We start from the raw sequence: 21,499 nt of genomic DNA, 5'->3' as shown, positions 1-21,499 counted from the left end.
ACACTCTATGGCCGAAAGTGTGTGGACACTAGTGTTGTAGTCAAGACCACAGTAACCGAGACCAATACATAGACCAGAGTGCTCAGAGATGGAGTCAAGACCAAGACCATAAATATCACTGAAAAATCATCATCTTATGTGCAGTGGTTGTCTTGATCAGTCTTGATTTTAAAATCCGGAGTCCGCCCAGTCTGAGACCGAGACAAGACCGAGTAAAAATGCTTTTCGATTCCGAGACGAGACCTGCAAAAAGTGGTCTTGAGACTAAGTGTCAAATACTACAACACTAGTGGACATCTGAACAGAAAAAAACTAAAGAACAAGGGTTTGAAAACGTCATAATCTTTAATCTATTCTCTGACTAAACCTTCACACTTCTGGTTTGAGGTTTTCCACAGAGTGGTGTTTTATTTTTGGATTTTTTTGGTGCCATTATTGTAGAGATAGGACAGTGGATAGAGTCCAAAGGTTGGATTTGAACCCTGGCCGCCGGCTTGGAGGACTCTGCACTCTGCGGCATGTGGACTCTCATCCAGCCTACCGGGATCCCGACTTACAGTATGATGTGTTTTATGCAGATTGTTTGCAATATGGGTTAATGTGCATGTTGTGTTTTATTGGTATGTGCCTTAGTGTTTTCATGTGGATTTTGTTTGTTTCTATTTATAGATTCTGCTGTAGAGACGGTCTGCAGCACTTTGAGTCCAAGACAAATCTCCTCAAGCGGACATTAAAGTGTAACATGTTGTATAGTATATCAGTAAAAGATACAGAGATACAAAGTCTTGTCCGGACCTCTGCTGAAACAGACGGTCACAAATAAAAATGCAGCAGAGTGATGACGACTGTGAAGTTGTGAGAAAATGAAGACAGGTTTCACCTTGTATTGCATATTGAGCTGCTGCCCCCTGCTGGTGACTGGTAGAACTCACAATCTGTTCTTAAACTTTCAAGACAGATTAAAGGTATACCTTTAATTAATACCTTTAATACCTTTAATAATAACCAATTAATCCACTAAGCCATAAATTAAATAATCATCAGCAACATCAGAGGACACTTGCACTGAGAAGGGGATACAGTAAAAGCTGGCCACACATGAGGATGATGATTTTATAAACGTGGGAGATCAGAGCATAGACATAAGGACAGACACAAGATCTCACAGAAATCAGAAGAAAATCAAATAAGGACAATAGATATTGTCAGCTGTTCTCCTGCTGCGTGTTGTGAAGCGAAAAACAGAAAATGAGAATATGGATGAAATCCCCGACTGAGACGACGGGTTATGTGCAGTTTTATTTAATTTGCAGCCCGAGCTGATGGTTAGTTTTCAGACGCTTGGTTGATGTCTCCTTGCTCTCAATGGCTGCTTCGGGTATTCCGTTGGAGGCGATCCGACCAGGAATATTTATGATTGGAGATCGGGGAGGCTCTGACACGATGGGGAGCAGTAAAATAATCGTAGTGACACCAGACACTTGAGGATTCTTTGGAGGGGGCAAATCTGGCATTAAATCGTCTAGTGTGTTTAACAAAGAAACAACCTTACAGTCTATGGATACAACACTTCATAGGCTACAACAATACAATTACTCAATTACTGAATAATTGTTAAAGACAATCCACTTCTACAGTGTTTTTGAACATATATTTGGGTAACCTGAGTGTCTACTGACCCACAAAATGTGAAATAAATCCATCCAGTCCTTTGTTTGTGGTCTGCTTATGTCATACAACACAGAGAAAAATGCTCCGTTTTTAATGTGTTCTCCTTGTGACATCACAGTGGGATTCTGGTAAAAAAAAAAAAAAAAAAACTCCCCTCCCCTGGTATCTCCACCCATGGACTCCACCTCCAGACTAGAACAAAACTTTTGAGCAGGTCTAACATTTCTATTCTCGCCACAGAGGAGTGATGTCTACGGGGAAAACTCAGGGGGGCTCATTGCATTTAAAGAGACACACACACCAAAACGGAGCGTTCTGAGAGAGCTGGTTTATACAGGGTCACAAACCTCCTCTGGTGCTTGATTCATGTTATATTTTGACCAAAGCACAGCACAGATGTTTCATTTAGACCACAGGGGACTGTTTGAAAAGGTGGAGAAGGGGGGATCATATGTCCTCTTAAGAGTTTGACATTTATTTTTTATTTATTTTCCACCTGGCTTATGCTGCTTTCAAATTACACAAACTCTGCTCCTTGCTCACCTTACCCTAGGGGGTCGATCAAAACTCCGCCTGCGGCACAGGTATGCGCCATGAAAACTCTAGAAAAACATACAATTTCTTCCAGACAACAACAGTTTGCAATCACAGCCGTATTTAATAAAAGCAGCAGGAATATTTCCTAACAGCACCCGACAATAAATCAACATAAGTACCCAAACTGTAGTCCAGTGTTTCATTGTGGAATTAATTAGACAACAAATCTTATCATGTTTGCTTCAAGTTCATTCTAAAAACTGCTCAGACTGCTCGTGGTTAAAATAAAATGCAGCACGGTTGGAATACGAACCAAAGTCCTTCTAACAGTTCCGATGAGCTCAAATCAACACAAGTAACCAGTTAATTACAGAAACTGAGTCACTCTGATCTAATGTATTTACATTATTATTATTATTAGTTGCTGACAGTGAATCAGTGCATGTGAACATATTCATAATAGAGGTCTCGGTCTAACCGGCTCCTCTGAGCAGCACGTAAACAGCACTGATGGTGATGGCGGTGGCCGTGTATGTAAACACGGCGCTATAAAGCGTGTTGGTCCTGATCCGTTCTCCCAGCGTCCTCTCGGTCTCCCCCAGACTCCTGATCACCGCCTCGGACTCCAGCTGGTCCCGTCTCTCTGCGGTCTGTGGTGCTGCTACCTGCAGCTGAACAGCCTTCGGTTCATCCTGTATTTCAGACTTTGTTTCAGCCTGTGGTTTGGTCTCCAGCAGCCTCCTCACCAACGATATATCGGTCTCCACTCTCCCCAGTCCCTGCTCCAGTTGTCCCAGTTGTGGCGACAGGGACTCCAGGAGGGACTCTGTCTTCTTGCTGTTTGTGTGGAGGTCTTTGAAGGCAGAAAGTGGCACGGCGGGCGCTTCCGAGGTCTGACCTCCGATGTCTCTCTGTGTGTAGGCGTCGTTCAGAGCGACCCTCAGACTGTCGATGAGTCCGCCGAGCTCGTCCTGCTGGGAGCGATGGTTTCCAGCCTGGACTTTGAGGGCTTCCTGTAGACTCTCCGGACCTTTCTGGGCCTCCAGCAGCAAAGTCTTCAGCTCCTACAGATGAACAACGTGTCCAGGTTATGTAGCGAAACAGAAGCATCTTCAAAATGTCAGCCCTGTGATTGACAGGTGAACAGTCCAGGGTGTGACCCCGCCGCCTCTCGCCCAATGACAGCTGGGATCGGCTCCAGCCCCCCCCCCCCCCCCCCCCCCCCCCCCCCCCACGACCCGGAATTGAAAAAAGCGGTATAGATAATGGATGGATGTAAGTGTGGACTTCTGGCTTACTGTTGTGGTCATTTATTGCACGCTTTTGGAGTTTTACTTTACATTTGTTCACACATCGATTGTCTGGCATTATACTTTTCTAAATAGATTTGCCCGTTTCCAGGAGATGTGATGTCACAGTGGTATGTCCTATTCCTCCTTTTTATTCCATTTCAAGCCCTCATTACCACACACACACACTCAACCAGAGGCCACCTGATGTCAGTTAAGTTCATGAGGCACTATGACAAAGACCAAGATGAGGTTTGATTACGTGAAGCTAATGATTAACTATTCGTTTTTTATAGCATGCCAGCATTTCCCTTTAAGCTTTTACTCAAGGTTCAGCTGAGGCTGACAGGAATGAGTTTGTGGTCTGGCCACTACGGAGAAACAAACCTAAGTATTTGACGACCAAACATGTTAAAGTGATAACCATTCAGACTGTGGGAAACAGCGAGAAGCAGATGGACCGATGAGCACGCAATAATCTGGCAGCTCTCATCACGCCCCCCCCCCCTCACCTGAAGGCGGACCCGGTTGATGTATGTTGATCCCATGACTCCGATCAGAGCTCCGAGCACCGAGCCGATGATGGACCAGTTCTTGGTGCGTTCTGCCCTCGTCCTCTCCTTCTCGTGGCTCTCTCTGACGCCCGCTGAGAACAACGCGAACTTCTCCCTCTCCGCGCCCTCTGCGTTCTCGTAGGCTGTCCGCAGACGGCGCTCCTCCTGCGGGACGGACGGAGCACCAGGTGTGTCGCATTACAGATCACGCCTGATCTCAGACAAGGTTAATATCTACGTAACAGAGTTGAGAGACGGTAGCCTCAGCTAACCTGCAGCAGTTTGTGCTCCTGTGTGGCCAGCTCCAGGTAGTGAGCCTCCTCCCTGGAGACTCGGTCCAGTCGGTCTCTGACCTCCTTCAGCCTGACCTGCAGGGCCTCCAGACTGATGTGAGCCTCACGTACCATCCCTCTGGCCACCATGAACGCCGCTTCAGCCTGCAAGAAACAACACGACTGAAATTCAGGCGCTTTTGTCCTCCGTGACTTCTTCTTGTCATGTACAAGAGGAAGAATGGGAAGCTCGGAGTTTTCAGTCTACTGGCTTTATTTTCCACTGACTATCCACATGCATTCAAAGCATCCCGGATCTCCACTATCTGCTGACCTCTGTGACCTTGGTCTGGGCCACACGGACCTCGTTGAGCCCGACAAACTCCTCATATCTCTCCCACCAGTAGTTGACTGTAACGGTGGCCGTCTCAGCCGACTTTTGACCCCACTGCCGTCCAGCCTCGCCTGCATACTGAAGGGAAACGAGAGGGGAAGAAAGAGGGCAGTTTTTTTTTGTTTTTTTTTAAAACACTTTGTTCTTTTTGTAGAATCAGACAATAATTGTGTTTTATCACAACAGTATTGATACGATAACATGTTGGAAGTGATGTCTATAAGTCTGAACGAGGGATTGTTGTACCTGTAAAGCAGCCAGAGCACGCTCCTTCACCACTTCAGATCCGCCCTTCCCGTCGGGGGGGTTAGAGTCAGCTGGCCGAGGGGGGCCCGGCTGATGGTGAGCACTGTAGGTTCGGACCAGAATGACTCTGCCAGACCAGGTGTGTCGAGACGCACAGCACGAACCACGAGCCCAGAGACAGATCCGTGCTCCTCTGTACCTGACACAAGATACTGTTAATCATCTGCTTCAACGCGTCAAGACGAAAAAAGGCTCGGGGACAGGAGGAGACAGGCTTACCTCATTTTGAGGTCAGACGTCTGAAGTGCAGCTTTTTAAAAACCGTCAGAGATTCACTTCCACAGTAGCTACCGATCCGACGCTGGAGCAGACATCTGTGACAACAGCAAGCAATCCTTTCACTGCTATTTTTAAACAAAAGTGGACATCTGTGGAAACTTAAATTATACCGTTTCGAGAGATTCTCAGCAAAACGAGTAATGCATTTCAAAGGATTGTTTTGTACTGTATTGCAACTTCTTGAAATATTTCGTACACAGTTTCAGCAGTCCAACAGGAATACATTTTGAAACACGTTCGTTTAATTCAAAAAAGTAAAAATGATAAAGACATTTATGCTCCATACACTGCCTTACAAAGACAACTTTCAATAAAATTAAAAACATGTTCCTGCATTTGTTCCAAAATTCACAAAAAATAAATGTATACCACTGATGTCTCGGCAAAGAAATGTAAATAAAAAGGTTACACACAGATAACTAATATGCACTTTGTACACACACCGTGGTGAAGGATTACCTAAAGCCACATGGTGTCATAAGGAAACAACTAACAAACCCTGATCATTTAAACATCACATAACCAGTTCAACTCGATGACGTCATTATAACTTACCTGTCAATTTCCTACAAGGTTAACCAGCTAACTGTTGTGTCCTTATAACAGCTTCATTCACTAATATCTCCACAATGCTAAGAGTAACCAGTTCACTTCCTTTTCAACAGGAACACATGTTTTGTCATATCGTTTGACTCTTTCAATCATAAAATACAACATCAAAACTAAATATACCCGTTTTCTTCAGTGATGTCGGTGCACACTTGTCACACATTTCCTTTGGCTAAAGTGTTAGCATCCTAATGTCAAATGAAACAGCCACAAGAGTTTGATTTAATTCCGTTCAGGCGCATCGCGGTAGTACTATAACCGGTGTTATGTCGAGAACTGCATCCCTGCCAAAAAAATAAAAATTGCATGCACACCGGGGAAGTGTTAAGAAAACGATATAAATCTTATTTGTGGGGGCATATCTTTAATGACAAAGTATTCGAAGTTTACACTTGATAAATGTTGTGTCCTTATTATTCTGTAGACTAGATAGAAGACTAATTTCCAATAGCATGCGTAAATACGACCTGCAAACAGTATTTCACTCAGAAGTGTGTCTAGAGTAAATTTAAGGGTTGATGCAAATTACGGGAGCATAGTATTTTAAGGATGGCAGTGTGGAAATGTGTGTTTTTGCATAATCCTGCGATGCGCATGCATTTCTCGACAGGCATGCATTTCTCTGCATAACACCGGTGCGGACGTTTTTGGGGGTCCTTCCAGCGCGGATCAAGAAAGCTCACCGGCAGCCATCGCATCATAAACACGTTTTATTTCTCTCTTTAGAGCTTCTTGTGACGAGTTTTAAACATGTCTGGAAGAGAAGGTGAGACCCGCTTTCGTGTCACGTTCATCTGAAAGTCCAGCTCGGCGTTAAAATACGAGCTGACAGAAATATAACTCGTGAAGTTTCTGCTGCGTGGAGAAGCTAGCTCACGGCTGCTTCAGGGAGCAAACTTCATCATAAATCTCTCATATTTAGTCTTATTTGTTTTGTATGCATAGAAAAAGACACATTTTCCGCGTCATTTCGTATCACTGTGATGATATTTTATCTTCCATCAGTAGATATTTTAAACATAAATCAGTGATTTAATGTGATTCACTGGATTCTGGTTTAATTAAGGCCATGTTGTTCCAGTCTGATGAAATACAAAAACATGTTTATAGATTTATTAAATGTAGGAAAGGGTGGTGTTGTTCTGCTTACGCTGAAATACAAACATTTCCGGGGGCACTGATCTAACACATGATGTATTTATTGTCCTCAGGAGGCAAAAAGAAACCACTGAAGGCCCCGAAGAAAGCGTCAAAGGAAATGGATGACGTGAGTGTTCCCTTTAGTCCTTTAAAACTATTATATGACTGATTAGTTCATGTAACCAGGGCTGTCTACGTTTCAAAAATGAGACAATATTCAGCTTTCTTCCTGTCACAGATACGCTGTGTCATGCAAATCATACAATATCAACATGACACACTGGGCATCAAGTTCAAAGTGTTGCTGAGCTTCTAGTTAGACCAAAAAACTAGGACAATCTTACCAAGCTTTTCTCCTCGTGATATAAAAAAAAAGACATGGGGGTTCCCCTGCAGTTTGGTCACGTTATCAAGTATTAATAATAATCATAGGCAAATGGTTGTCCTTTTCTTTTGAAAGCAATCTCATGTGGCTGTTCATGGCCTATCAGCGCTGTAGGCACCATGAATTTACTGCACACCTTTGCGAATGAACTTAATCATCTACAACATTTACAAGTGTAAAACAGTGGGTGAAACATGTTGTGGCAGATAACAGCAAAAACAAAAAACAACAGCAGACCTACAACTTGTTTTCAGAGTCTCTTTACTCTCGCGGTTCGCTTCAAAAAAATGAAGTGTTCTATTTTCTAGAATGACATCAGCAGCGGTGCGAGCTCTTGCGGAAATGAGAGCGGTAAAAAAATTGTTTTGATGTGATTCCTTTATTTTGGTTTGAACCGATGTCGTACAGATGCTGCAGCTAGTCGTGGCTGGCTGAATTAAGACCTCAAAATAATATTTTACAAAGCTCTCGAAATGCCTTTAAAAAAAACACACAAAACGAATAAGAAAACGTTTCTTAAAGTTTAAGGACATAAACACTTAAAACATACATACCTGAAAAGGAGGAAATCGACGTCTCTCTGCCACCTCAGTCGAGAAAGTTGTGACTCTGTTGTGACAATGTAACAGCGGTCTCTGGTTCTGGTTCCGACGGCGCGAGATCCGAGCTCCACCCCCTCGCTGGCTTTGAAAGCTTAACTTATCGATCCCGGGTGGCGTTTGTCACTCTAAGCCAAAGATCACTGCTACTGCTCCTCCTTGCTCCCTCTACGCTCTGAGTCCGTCAGCTACGCTCTGTTGAGCCCACACTGTTAGACCCCACGTGGGCCAAGTCTGCTCTGATTGGTCTGCTGATCCGCTCTGTCGTTATTGGTCAGTTGCTCAGCACGTGTCTCTGAAATTTCAACATGAGCTGCAGGGCTTGCCACAACGACCCAACGGGCTTAGATCAGTGATCTCACACTGACAATGACGCCGCACTGACAAATTTTTATCAAGGGGGGCTAGAACCGAGCGTTACATGCGGCTAATGCTACAGCTAACAGGAGGACGTAGGAGAAGCCGCGTTTCTGCAGACTTTGAATTTTTGCACATAGATGTGCCTAAACATGCACAGGACACATGGAAAACACACTAAAGAGCATATAAAACCAGAAAAAGCATAATATGGGACCGTAAAATGTCTGTGTGCCTGCAGGATGAAGTCGCCTTCAAGCAGAAACAGAAGGAAGACCAGAAAGCGTTGGAGGCGTTGAAGACCAAAGCTTCTGGAAAAGGACCTCTAGGTATGACCAGAACTTTTATATCGTCCTGTGTGGAAAGATCTTCTTGATGCATTAATGATGTTCTTTCTTGTGCCATTAATGATGTGGAAAGTGTCAAACAGGGTTCATTCTTATTGTTGATACAAGGTGTAAGTACTGCTGTAGATATGAGGATTCACAACCCTCGGACCACCACTTCAAACAAGCTTTGGATGTAAGGGGGGGCCCGACCGATATGGAATTTTTCTAGGCCGATACATATCCATATATCTTATCCGATATCTTTCTTAGATCTATGAAATCTGTAGAGATAGATATACACATTTGTTGCGGTGATCTCTCTAATTCAGTTATCAAACACTTGAGGAAAAGATTTATAATGAAGACAAGATGGTCACTCAACTGGGAGGAAACTGCGCATGTACGTGCATTAGTGCTGTCACTTTTTGGAGAGAAAAAAATCAACTTCTAACAAATGTAGAATATGACGTGTAACGTTCAAACCCCGCCAGCCACCGCATGCTGCTCAGACACAAAACATTTCACTTAATTTTAATTTTACCGTTGCAATAATGAGCCTTTAAAGCAACAGCCTGTTTCTTTCTAATATTTGCCAAAAAAACACAGATTGGGATCGAGTCCAGCTCTCTCTATATTCACAATATTACCTTCTGGCGAGATCTGATTTTTAGAGCGTACAGAGGTTTGGGTACACACAAATATGTGTGGGTTTGTAGCGAGCCTGTGTCTCTTCACCAAAGCAGTGTGCTGCTGTCTGCAGAGAGTCTCCCTCATGTAAGTTTGCATCTCCTGAAGAGCGCCCCGGCCCGTTGCCTTTTGCCACAACATTACTGTCTTCTTTTACCAATGGTCAAGTTACTCTGTGGGCGCTCTCTGCTTGACACTCTGGAGAGTAATGATGTTTGTTGTAATCCTTACAGCGCCCTCTGCTGGTGAAATAACTTCTAGTGTAATACAATCATACTGAAATTAAATGATTTTTGATTGGTCAATAAATCTAGAAATATCGGTGCATATCTGCGATAAAACAGCCGATACCTGGATGTGCTAACATCGGCTGATATTATGGGCTGGCAGATTAATGGTAGGGCTCTAGATGTAGAGCCCTATGAAGGATTTATTCAAATGTTCTGTGTGAAATTTGATCTGATAACAAATACTGTGTCCCCTTAAATTTCTCTGACAAATTGTGGTTTTCTTAACTCACTTAAATTAAACCGTTTCTTGTCTTTTCCCTTTTCCTCTAGCGAGCGGCGGCATCAAGAAATCAGGCAAAAAGTAAATTCTGAATCCAGAAACGGTTGTGTATTTGCTCCCCGGTTTTGTTTTCTTTGTCTGTGATGTGTGTATGCGCACTGAGGAGACTCCAGTTTGTTTTGTTAAAAAATGAAACCCCATGCAAACTGTAAAACCAGCCCTGGTGTCTTCACTGTTGGAAAAAGAACGGGAAATGAATTTAAGGACGTTACACACATCTAAACTCATGACATGTCATCAGAGGTTATATTTTGTTTTTCTTTTCTTCTGTTCTTTCTGTTATTGAGACCGACTGTGTCACTCAGAGATACATCTACAAATCCCGCTCAGAAATGTTCTGCACATTTAGAAATGTAAACTGTGGATATCCACATTTTCTTCTGTGTCCTAAACACAAAACTAATTTTTAATTTTGTTGTATTGTAAACAGGGAGATACTAATAAAGTTTTTGTAATGACTGCTTGTTATTGTCATGCTTTGTAAGTCAAGAGTTTCATCCACCATCAAACTGTTGAAAGTCACGATGACGTTCTGATTCAAATCATCAAGCTATGAACGGCCCTTATCTGCCTTTTTTCGGCCAATTCTACATGTTGAATCGGCGGTCAGTGAGAGGAATCTCTCTGATTGGCTGTTTGGAGGTTTAATTTCTCTCCAGCTCACTCAGGTTCAGTAAAGCCCCTTGAGCATGCCGCTGTAGTATCCATGCTTTCACCCATTAGTGAGGTTTCTCCTTATTTGTCTCCTCCGCCTCTTCTTTTCTTTTTCCACTAAAAGACAACGCCAGCGCCATTTTCAACTTTTTATCAGACATTATTCTCCATTAGTAGACTACCTATAATACGAGTGGTGAGCGACAGCCGTGTGAAAATGGTCTTCTCTATCATAACAACGGACTACCGCCCCCTGCTGGCATGGAGAGTTATTTCCTCTCACACGAGCAGAACGTACGTGGTGGTTGGCCGTCGGCTGTAGTCTTTGCGGTGTGTTCTAGTGCAACTTTTAGGCCAAGACAAAAGGCTACAGGGCCTTTATGTAGCCCCGCCCACTTTACCCACTTCTGCTCTTATCTCAATTGAGTGATCACAACCTTTGGACGAGAGAGTCTATATTTAGTGTTCAAATGTTGCCCCACTTGTTAATAACTTCAAAGCAAAACTGCTGTTTTCAACCTTTTATTGTGAGCATGTTTAGCTCTCTGAACAATAAGTGTTAAAGCTCGCTGAGAGCAGAGACACATGAAAAAAAAGTGCAAAAAATATGCAACATATTGATTTCAGCCTCTGAAGAGAAATGATTACAGAAATATGACAGGTTTGATAGCTCTGAATCTGTGTTTAAAAAAAAAAAAGATGCTGAAATAAAATCAAACCCAAACCTGTCTGTTCACATTTTGTTTGTGTTTAGAATCAAATCAGTATTTCATTAGTTCTCAACAAGAGCCAAGACAGACAGGTTATAAGATAATTCAGTCAAAACGCAAACTTTAAGTTCATATCAGGGAGGGTGAGATGCAGTCATTCAGGAAATAAAACTATGTACGCAGGGCGGGTTGGTGAAGCTCACGTTCCAGGTACATAGACTGTTGGTCTCACTGCAGTGACCCCAGGTTTGACCCCAACCCCACGGGCCCTTTCACCCCTCTTTCCTTCCAATGTTTTCTGTCTATCTTTAGTTGTCTTATCACATTTAAGGCAAGATGGTCTAAACAATTAAATATGGCGTCCCAGTTGTCGCCTAAGGTAAAGTTGTATCAGTCCAGAAGCTGCTGTGTCTGCGGTAATATGTCAGGTTCAAGGTGTGAAAAAATATAGCTGTCAAGTTGACCATTTGTGGTTCTGTGCATCATGATGTCAGTTTAATGTCCTTTTGGAAGTTCACTACAGATCTGAACTGGTCCAGTTTAATATTCGTGGTTGTGGTCCATCTTCGCCATCTTCGCCCGGAGGATCTGGATCTCCAGGCCGAGCTTTTCTCTCTCCAGCATCAGGTTTCCTCTCTTCAGCTCCAGCAGATCTTTGTCAACGACCCCAAGCCAAGGCTGAAGCGGTGGCACAGGATCTGCTGAGGAAAAGAAGCATAATCCACTGAGACCTGCAGCTACATCAACACAGTTATGGAAGGCTAGTCTTTTAAAGAGGACATATTATCTCCCTCTTCCACCTTTTCAAACAGCCCCCTGTGGTCTAAATGAAACATCTGTGCTGTGCTTTGGTCAAAATATAACATGAATCAAGCACCAGAGGAGGTTTGTGACCCTGTATACACCAGCTCTCTCTGAACACTCCATTTTGGTGTGTGTGTCTCTTTAAATGCAATGAGCCCCCCCTGAGTTTTCCCCGTAGACATCACTCCTTCACTAGCAAGAATAAAAAAGGCAGACCTGTGCAAAAGTTTTGTTCTAGGCTGGGGGTGGAGTCAGGGGATATCAGGGGAGGGGAGGGGAGGTTTTTTGGGGGGGTTTTTTTAACCAGAATCCCACTGTGACATCACAAGGAGAACAAATTTGAAACTGAGCATTTTTCTGTGTGTTGTAAGACTTATGCAGACCACAAACAAAGGACTGGATGGGTTTATTTCACATTTTGTGGGTCAGTAGACACTCAGGTTACCCAAATATATGTTCAAAAACACTGACAAGTGGATTTTTTATAATATGTCCCCTTTAGAGGTTAGCCTAGCCTAGCATATACCGGTACTCTGGACACATGGGAAAAGCGTGCCTCAGTCCAGTGGGAACAAAATCCACCTTTTGACACCTTTTAGCTGGAGGAGGATCTGAAGTTTAAGGGGTTTGTGTGAGTGACTGTTTATCGACCTGGAACAGTTACAGCAACTCTGTCTGATAAAAAATAAACTGAATGTAGCCTGAGTGATGTCATCTGTCTGCTCCTGCAGGGGGCTTTGGAGGAACTCCTTGCTGGAAATGCTGTCTCACCCTAACTTTCAGTTGACCTAATGACAGGCTGAGAGCTGGAGCTGAGGCGGGTTTTAAATTTCCTAACAAACAGTAACACCGCGCCCGCCTGTCAATCAGGTCAGCGACACGCCTAAAATCAAAACAGATGAGTTATCAAAAAATTCACACAGCGTTTGTTCAGTCTTTATTTATTCACAGTCTTTAAATCAGTCTTCCGCAGACACCTGAACATTTCAGTGAAACGAAGAAGATGCCTCAAGATTGTCAGCTAACCTCTCACTCTTCAAAAATTTAACAATATTTTCAGGATTATTAAGAACAGCAGTCCTGGTAGAAGTAATTTTAAGAATGAGATGAGCTGTTTACCATCCTCTTCAGGTGCCGTCTTTGTCACAGACTTCATCTCCACCTCCACGGGGTAATGGTCGCTCACATCCAGAGCCTAGAAAATTCAAAATCATGAATTCATGACAAGCTGTTTGTAACTGATCTTTAATGTAAGTCTGAAATTTTGTATCAGATCACAAATTATGACGCCAATAACGGTTGGCTTCATGACTGAATACGCCAGTTAGGTTTCAACAGGTGTGCAAATTTCCCTACGTATGCAGAAATATTCCAAACAAAGTCGAACGGCTGTAACTTTAGTTTTGCTGCAACATCGACGGAAGGTTTCCATGGCTCTGAATGGGACAGTCAAACTTGGTTAAACTTCAAACAAAGAGATTGTAGCGCTTAAAGGCAGGGTTGGTCATTTTCAAAAAACTAGCATGGTTTTTGAAAGTAGCATTCCCTCAGTGCTCCGTCTGCACCCACCCCCTCCCCTCTGTGCTCCCTCAAAAGCCACGCCCCCTCACTTACAACGAAAAAGTGGATCTGGAGAAAATTACCAACCCTGCCTTTAACTCTTTAAATTCCATCCCTGTGAATAATGATAGCATGGACTCAATAACACACCTGCTCCTGGCTCAGTTTATATGCTTGCTGGAAGTTGAAGGGTTTTGCAGAGTTTGGCACCACAGCCTGAAGCATGTCGTCTCCATAAACAACTATCCTGAAAACACAAAGGTTTAGTTTATATTTTACTTTTTGAACCACAGTCGTCACTACAAGTACTCTCTCTTTGAAGAGAAACTAGCCATCAACTTAAAAACCAATAAATAATATCTCTGTTCCTCTTAGGGCTGTCAGCATTAACCAGTTAAATGCGATTAATTAAGGTCTGCACGCTATTTTGTTTATAACAGTTTAATGTGTTCTACCTGTCGTATGTGTGGTTGTTTTTGTTGCTGGCTGTGGTGTCGACATCGTCTGCGATCAGCCAGTGGAAGTTTTTGTCACTGCGGATACGGATGTCTTTCATCTCCTTCTTGGAGACGTACAGACCGTCTGCATTGAAGTCGCCCAGAATCATCACGTTCTGGAGGTGGAAGAGCATCAACACAACGTGTGAGAACAGGGTCCAAAGTGTATTTGTCTGTGTTCTGATGATGTCATGTCCTTACATCAGTCCTCCACTTCCGCTTGACGTGCTGGAAGAGGTCGTAGAGCTCGTCCAGCTCCTTCTCCGAGTCCTCTGGTTTAGTGTGAACGGGGATCAACACCAGGTCCTTCAGGACTGTGGTGAGAACACACACACACACACACACACACACACACACACACACACACACACACACACACCGATACCTTATTATTCAGACAGCTGCAGCAGAAAACAAGCCCACTGCCGTTGGTGCCATGTTTCTTCATTAATTACACCCAACCTTAACTAAAGTAGTAAGACCCTGTTTTTGCAGATCATACTATAAAGCCCCTCTTTATTGAACACGTCTCTCACCTGTGTTGAGGCATCTGAATCGCAGGATGTAGGGATCTCTGGCGAAAACGTCTCCTCCCTCAGTCGCGATGTCATCAAACTGATACGAGCCGACCAAGTCAACCAGGTCATCCCTAGGTTTGCAGAAACATTAACATATAATGCGTCAAAGTGAAAACTTCTAAAATAATTTGGCTCATAACATTATACTCATAAAGTGAAAAACGAGATGTTTTGCACAAAAGAAACACTACAGTCCACTATACGATCCTTCAATGGGAATATTTGTCTTTATATCAATGCTACGTGTAGTTCAACAGAGTCCCTATCTGAACAAAAGAGCGGAGAAGAACATACTGGAGTACAGAAAACATTACGCAGCAGTTTAATTATGTGCCGTGACGATTCTGGACTCTGTTGGGGCCCAAGGTAGAGACTCACACGGGGCCCCACTAAACAGCGATTATTCCCATTATGTTATAAATAATCACCAACAAAAATATTTAGCAGAAGTTATGGTATTAAAATGTCTCCCATCCATATTTAGGACTAGACAAGCATCATTCAGTCATTCACTATTATTTGAGTGAGTGCTGTCAGATGGGGACCCCTTAGGGATGTTTCCTACTGTCATTGCAAACTTTGCACATTTTGAGCCACTGGTTTAAAGTTTGTCATCCCTTGGGGGCCCCCTACTGGCCTAAGGTTCAAAGCAGTTGCCTGCCTTGCCTGTTGACAAGCAACGCCTCTGATTATGTGCACAGAGATGGTAGCGGTCATGTGCAACACCACCCCACTCCCCCTCACTCGAGATGAATTCTCCTGATTAAATGCTGCCGCGTTCTCAAATCAGCTCATGCAGACTTTTCGCAGAAAAACTCTGGTTCAAGTCAGGGTGACAAATGTGTCTGTTTGCATGCATGTGAACGTAAAAAAGCAATAATATGTATAAATCCTCTCCCTAATCGAGCCAAATCAGTCATCCATCAATAAAGAACAAACATTTCTTCACTGACAAGTTTTACAGACAAACTGCTGCGTCTGCTGCAGGTGAACTCTCACCTGTACAGGAACATGAACTGCTCCTTGTAGCGCGTTCGGCCCAGACGACTGCTGATCTTCAGAGTGTAGTGATGTTCCCTGTTGGATCTGGACAGACAGAAAAACAGACAGACATATACAAATTACATTTTAATTAATTTGATCTTTCATGACAGAGAATTTATATTACAAAACTCACGTGTTGAGTGTGTCCATGAGGGTTTTTATAGACTCTCCACTGGCGTCCACAACCTCCAGAATCACAATGATGTCATACCGAGAAATTATCTGAGGGAAAGACATTAAATTAAATCAGTGTACCATATTTGGCCCGCCCTTTTTTCCGTCTCTGGTTGTCTTTTGTCAAAACTTCTAGATGTATTCAGTAAAATGGAAAACACTTTTCAGTCCTTAGTGGTTCAATGAACTTTACATTTCTTCAGTTGACTGACATGTCCAGTTTTATGAGGAGGGCTTATTGAATGACTCAACAAAGGACATCAGATTTAAAACCTCTCAGGTTGTAGATGAAGTTTGTGTCTGACTCCTGACGCTTTATGTAACAGAGATCCAGGTTAATAATGAGTTTACATTATTTTAATTCTTTCTATTCTTTCCTTACTTACTTCCTATTAAATCACTAAACTTGATCATTTTCACTTTGTTGATTTAAAACATTGATTAAAAATTGGACTGTGTTTATTGTAATAGTGTAACCAAAAAAACAGACTCCATTGTAGCTTTGTGTAGTGGATCAAGAAATGACTTTAAATTATCATCTGCTGCACGACTGAAGCCCAACTGAACATCTACAGTATGTTCACTGGGTAAAGTTTACGCGTGTTTCTGTGATTGTGTGTGTGTGTGTGTGTGCGTGTGTGTGTGTGTGTGTGTGTGTGTGTTTGTTGTTACCTTAACCAGGATGTTGAGCACCTTTGGGTCGGACACTTTGTTCCTTCCAAACTTTTGGATGTTAAAAGCAGCGACTTTCATGATGGCTGTAGAGTAAACAAAAACACAGACGGCAGGAAGCTTTAAAATATTATGAGGATTTTACAGAGCATGTGTGCGTGTTTGTGTGTGTGCAGACCGGTATGGAAGGCCAGACTGTTCAAATAGACGTGACTTTCATCACGTTGACAACAAGTTAACAACACATTGTCTACACATTAAAATGTGACGCGTCAACAACACGTACTGCACTGTACATTGTTATCTCTCACCTTCACACCTACGGGCCATTTTAAAGTCACCAGTGAACCTAACGAGCATGTCTTTGGACTGTGGGAGGAAGCCGGAGTACCCAGAGAGAACCCACACATGCACGGGGAGAACATTCAAACTCCACACAGAGAGGCTCCTGTCAGACGGGGATTCAAACCAGGAACCTCCTCGCTGTGAGGAAACAGCGCCCCCATACATAAATAATCTATTTTCTAACTTCCTCCTGAACTACTTAGTGAAAAAAACATGTAGGACTCGTTCAAACAGGTTTAATCTGTGTTATTATGTCGCCCCTTCCTGAATCCCCTCTCTGTCCCCCTGCAGCTGTCTGCCTCACATCATCACAGGACACTGTACATATAATCCACTGTAAATGTAGCTCCAAGCACACATCTGTCAGTTCACCCTAAAGACAGAAGCCCCCGGACATTTACCCGTCGCCTCTTATAGACACGTCTTTGTTGGAGAAAAATGCAAAGAGATTTCCAGGTAATCGGTCTGAACACGTCATTTACGTTTCAGGACTGTAAAAGACTGAAAAAACTAAATACTGTATATCTCCTACTGGCTCGAGGTGAATTCTCCTGATTATATCCTGCTGCATTCTCCATCGGACTTGTTTCAGAAAAAATACTAGGGGCGCGGTCACACTGGCCATCTGTACCGTGCTGTAACCAATCACGATTGCCCCCCCGCTGCGCCATTCCCACACTGGCCGGCACGGCCCGCGGTCACACTGGCCAGGACTAACCGCGCTTAAGCACGATTACCTCTTGTACATAACGTGGTAATACAACACATGCACGCTTTATGTTATTATGAAGCGTGCTCAGTTTACAAACAGGCGGACGAGAGAGAGAGAGAAAAAGAGACGCACAGTCGAATCCACGTCTGCACATCAGAGAAAAACACAGAGAGCATGACAGCTGAATTTGCAGCTTATTTTAAGCCATTTTAATCAGACACAGCAATAAATAGATTAAAAAATAAAATAGACGTGGAGAACAACACAGAGCATGACAGCTACTTTGTGTCTTATATTGTGTCATTTTAGTCAAATACAGACATGAAACTCTGGATTTCTCCAGAATGAAGGCTGATATATCCATTATCTGTATAAGTTTTCTTTTGCATCATAAGTGAAGCATCAACATGTGCTGAAATGCATCTTTTATGTTCAGCAACGAGCGGCCTCAGGACAAAGTGTGAGTCACTGTAGTTTAACATCTCGCCACAGGAATGTTATTGACATGTAATCGCTTCTGTCATTCAGGAACAGGCTTCTTTTTATGTCTTCAGATCACACACACACACAGCTGGAGGCGTGCAAACAGCTGTATCTGCTATGTCTGTGGCGTTTATTTTTACTGCTACGTGTGTTGCATGAACATGTCATTAAAACAGTCTTTTAGCTATAGATGTTTGGTATTAAAACACTTTAATGACTTTGTATGAATCTGGTGCCAACACAGAATATTAAGTGGTTCACACTGGTGTTTAAACTAAGAGCAGACACAAGACGAAGAGGAGAGAGGGATCAACAAAGAGGCTTTACAGATCGCTGTCCTCTAACTTAAGTGAGTTATCCTGATGTCAATTCACAGATAAGATCCATTATATTTATTTATTCAGGATGTACTTCAGAGCATTTACTGCCTTGGTGTTATTTTGTAGAGATTAACATCGAAGCCCATTTTGTTTCTTCACTGTGCTGCTGCAGTTTTGGTTGTACTTTGTTTCTGTGAAAAAGGGAGAAGTACGGTGGCTGGGAATTGCAAAACAAAATTACAAAGTGTGAAACACTTTTACAAAACTTGAGACACATTTACATTTTGAAAAAGATTTTTACATTTTATAAAACAAAATCACAAAACCCAAAACACTTTTACCAGTCCCCAAACAAATTTACAAACGTCAGAATCTTGACGGGACGTGAACGTACCAAATGCCAGAAGTATAGTCCTAGAAGTGGGTGGCCCGGGTTCAAATCCGACCTGTGGCTCCTTTCCTGCATGTCATTCCCCACTCTCTCTCTCTCCCTGATTTCCGATTCTATACACTGTCCTATCTCTTCATAAAAAGCCCAAAAATAAATCTTAAAAAGATGTGGAGACGTACAAGCAGAGATCTCTTATCTCTTTCTGGTCCAGTTCATACACCTGGATCAGCCTACAGTGAACTTCCCTCTTATGTTAATTATTAATAATAAGAAGCCCACAGCAGATAGCTCAGGTAGCAATCAGCCAATAAGCATATTATATCACAAGCCAGTTGTTTTACACTCTGACTTAAGAGGAAGTAACTCACAATGTCTGTCATAAACAAAACACTAAACCGACCTGTGTAAGAGGGCGACAGCTCCAACGTGCTCTTATCTCTGGCTGCTCTGCTTCTCTTTTTGGCTCTTTGCGGCTCCTTTCCTGCACATGCATGTCTATTTCTTAACCGTCTTACTCACTGTGAAATGTCCAGGAAAAATATAAACACATGCCGTGAATGTCTTTGTCATAAACTTGCCTTCAGACAGCGATGACAGGCGTTAAAGATCAGAATAAAGAAAGCCGATTATCTCACTGATGGTCTGGTTTGCCTTAAGTCAGTGGTTCTCAACTGGTGGGTCGGGACCCAAAAGTCGTTCGCAGAGCTGATTTCAGTGGGTCGCGAATTTGGGAAAAAAAATTGTCGATAAGTGTATGAAGTGCTTTGTGTTCCATTTCTTTGTTCTGTCTTTTGTGAATCGTCGGAGGCCGATACTACACAATTTTTTATTGAATTAATCTGATTGGTTGACAAATATTAGAAGATTTGGGTCGCGATTTTCAAGGAAGGAGTTGGTGGTGGGTGCTGAAGCTAGACCAGTTGAGAACCAATGCTTTAAGTCACATGGGAGATTCAGAATGAATTAAAAAGTAAGGTATGGGGGGTTGTAGTATAATACTCTGGGTATTCATTGCACCCCAACATATTAGTCGAGCTCACCCCTCAGCACCGGGAGAAAAAAAATCCTGGCGCCGTCCCTGCTTGGCCCCTTTACTTCCTGTCTTCCCCCGACTCCCGACTCTCTATATTTCCTGTCTCTCTTCAGCTTTCCTATCCAATAAAGGCCCCAATATATATATGTTTTTAAGGTATAGGGAGTTACTGTACTTTAGGTCAATGCACAAAATAAGTGATGATTAACTAAACCGTTACAGGGCAGGATTAACATTATAACCGTTCATAAAACAATAAAACCCTTTGTGTGTGTCTGTGTGTTTGCATGAAGCTGTCCAGCTAGTTTGTAAATGTGTCAGCAGCAAAAAGACAGTTAAACGTATCAGTTTGTGTACAAAGATCACGTTTAAGATCCCGCCTCCTCCCAAAAATTACTTCAGGTTTCAGCCAGGACCTGTTGACGTGAAGTTAGCAGCCTAAGTCAGGTATAAGCCTCCAGACTCGCGTTAGCATTCTTTCAGACGGTAAACAAAGACTGGTTGGATCAGTATTAACATGATGCACAGAGAAGGAGGTGAAGTTTCAGTGAATTTCTTTCTTCACTTCTGAGCATCGTCATTTTTTCTTCACTTTGGACCTGTTAGTGACCATGATGGGCCAGTTGAAACAGGGTTTGGGTTTTTGAAGGTGCTGTGTTTTCTAATCATAACATTTTGCATGCTGCCAGTGTGACCTGAGCTCTGGAGAGTCTCTGACTACTGTTGTATTTAAGACCACACTAACCAAAACAAAGACACACCCGAGACCAGAGTGCTCCGAGACTGAGACAAGACCAAGACATTTAGGGATTGAGACCGAGTTAAGACCAAGGCCTCAAATATCACTGAGAAATCATCATCTTGTAGGGGCCAGTCACTCATTCAGAAAGTAACAATTGGACCTGGGGTTAAAAATCAAACTACAAACCAAATGAAGTCATTTGTTATTTTAGAAAGAATCCCTTTCTTTCTAATCACAGTAATGACAAGGACAAATAACCTCTCAGTAGTAGTCTCGACCGGTCTTTATTTAAAATCCGGAGTCCGCCCAGTCTGAGAATGTGTCACCTGTCTGGACGTGTGGCTATTTAGCCTCAGTGTTCTTTTACGTCTCTGGCATTTCATTTGTTTTTCCACCTGTAGGTCAGTTGGATTTTTGTCTGGACTCTGAAAAAGTATGCTCTTGCTTTTGCCTTTTTGTTAAAAAAAACCCTTCCTTTAGTTCTCTTTTTGGATCCTCCTTGTTGTTTTCTACATCCACGTCGGGGACAGGCTGTCATGAAGTATTCTAAGACAATTTGCAAACTTTTCACATTTTAACTGAAGCTGACTTATCAGACCTGAGATGTTCTAATATGACCACGAGACACTTTGGGAAGGTGGTTATTATTTGGTCTCTAATCCAAAGTCGACTTGTTGACACATTAGTGCAGAAGAGTTTTAAAAGTGGACATGTTGCCCCTCACTTTATAATCCTTCCAGTAGTTTCCCATTCTGACATTCTGACGCTTTGGGACAGTTAACTTCATCCCGTCGTCAGCAGT

At 42.8% G+C, this 21,499-nt stretch overlaps 3 protein-coding genes across 6 annotated transcripts in view; 1 reads left to right on the top strand and 2 right to left on the bottom strand.

Moving 5' to 3' along the window:
• Window positions 1-2,305: 2,305 nt before the first annotated feature.
• ccdc51 (coiled-coil domain containing 51) lies at window positions 2,306-6,165 on the bottom strand. Of its 2 annotated transcripts, none has more exons than XM_061041326.1 (7): window positions 6,035-6,165; window positions 5,243-5,337; window positions 4,964-5,162; window positions 4,658-4,795; window positions 4,324-4,488; window positions 4,010-4,216; window positions 2,306-3,272 (listed from the first exon to the last, which is right to left on the bottom strand). In XM_061041326.1, the coding sequence occupies exons 2-7, from the start codon at window positions 5,245-5,247 to the stop codon at window positions 2,682-2,684; spliced, it is 1,305 nt and encodes a 434-aa protein (XP_060897309.1). In that variant the 5' UTR covers window positions 5,248-5,337; window positions 6,035-6,165; the 3' UTR covers window positions 2,306-2,681. The 2 variants fall into 2 exon arrangements, with proteins under 2 accessions (XP_060897309.1, XP_060897310.1); XM_061041327.1 differs by having other exon boundaries at window positions 5,858-6,148.
• A 372-nt stretch (window positions 6,166-6,537) lies between these two features.
• On the top strand, window positions 6,538-10,436 carry tma7 (translation machinery associated 7 homolog). The gene is made up of 4 exons (XM_061041841.1): window positions 6,538-6,677; window positions 7,123-7,178; window positions 8,634-8,721; window positions 9,969-10,436. The coding sequence occupies exons 1-4, from the start codon at window positions 6,662-6,664 to the stop codon at window positions 10,001-10,003; spliced, it is 195 nt and encodes a 64-aa protein (XP_060897824.1). The 5' UTR covers window positions 6,538-6,661; the 3' UTR covers window positions 10,004-10,436.
• Window positions 10,437-11,315: 879 nt separating this feature from the next.
• Window positions 11,316-21,499, bottom strand: part of dnase1l4.1 (deoxyribonuclease 1 like 4, tandem duplicate 1) — a 52,217-nt gene continuing 42,033 nt past the window's right edge. Inside the window, exons 2-10 of one of the 3 annotated variants that reach the window (XM_061041816.1) lie at window positions 16,672-16,764; window positions 15,959-16,047; window positions 15,781-15,867; window positions 14,740-14,852; window positions 14,405-14,517; window positions 14,162-14,319; window positions 13,857-13,953; window positions 13,266-13,341; window positions 11,316-12,043 (exon numbers count right to left, since the gene is read on the bottom strand). In XM_061041816.1, coding sequence (XP_060897799.1) covers window positions 11,883-12,043; window positions 13,266-13,341; window positions 13,857-13,953; window positions 14,162-14,319; window positions 14,405-14,517; window positions 14,740-14,852; window positions 15,781-15,867; window positions 15,959-16,047; window positions 16,672-16,752 — 975 coding nt within the window. In that variant the 5' untranslated portion in view covers window positions 16,753-16,764 and the 3' untranslated portion in view covers window positions 11,316-11,882. The remainder of the gene's footprint in view (window positions 12,044-13,265; window positions 13,342-13,856; window positions 13,954-14,161; window positions 14,320-14,404; window positions 14,518-14,739; window positions 14,853-15,780; window positions 15,868-15,958; window positions 16,048-16,671; window positions 16,765-21,499) is intronic. The other 2 variants (XM_061041818.1, XM_061041817.1) reach the window with 2 other exon arrangements.

This window comes from Labrus mixtus, chromosome 7, assembly GCF_963584025.1.
Source record: "Labrus mixtus chromosome 7, fLabMix1.1, whole genome shotgun sequence".
NCBI lineage: Eukaryota > Metazoa > Chordata > Actinopteri > Labriformes > Labridae > Labrus > Labrus mixtus.
Note: the sequence above shows the minus strand (reverse complement) of the source record. Positions and strands in the feature narration are given on the sequence as shown.

Coding starts and splice junctions, on each gene's coding strand:
- ccdc51 (XM_061041326.1), bottom strand. Junction 4,489..4,657: donor CCCAGACCAAGGTCACAGAG/GTCAGCAGATAG, acceptor TGTTTCTTGCAG/GCTGAAGCGGCGTTCATGGT. Junction 3,273..4,009: donor TCAACCGGGTCCGCCTTCAG/GTGAGGGGGGGG, acceptor GTTCATCTGTAG/GAGCTGAAGACTTTGCTGCT.
- tma7 (XM_061041841.1), top strand. Junction 7,179..8,633: donor CGTCAAAGGAAATGGATGAC/GTGAGTGTTCCC, acceptor GTGTGCCTGCAG/GATGAAGTCGCCTTCAAGCA. Junction 8,722..9,968: donor TTCTGGAAAAGGACCTCTAG/GTATGACCAGAA, acceptor CTTTTCCTCTAG/CGAGCGGCGGCATCAAGAAA.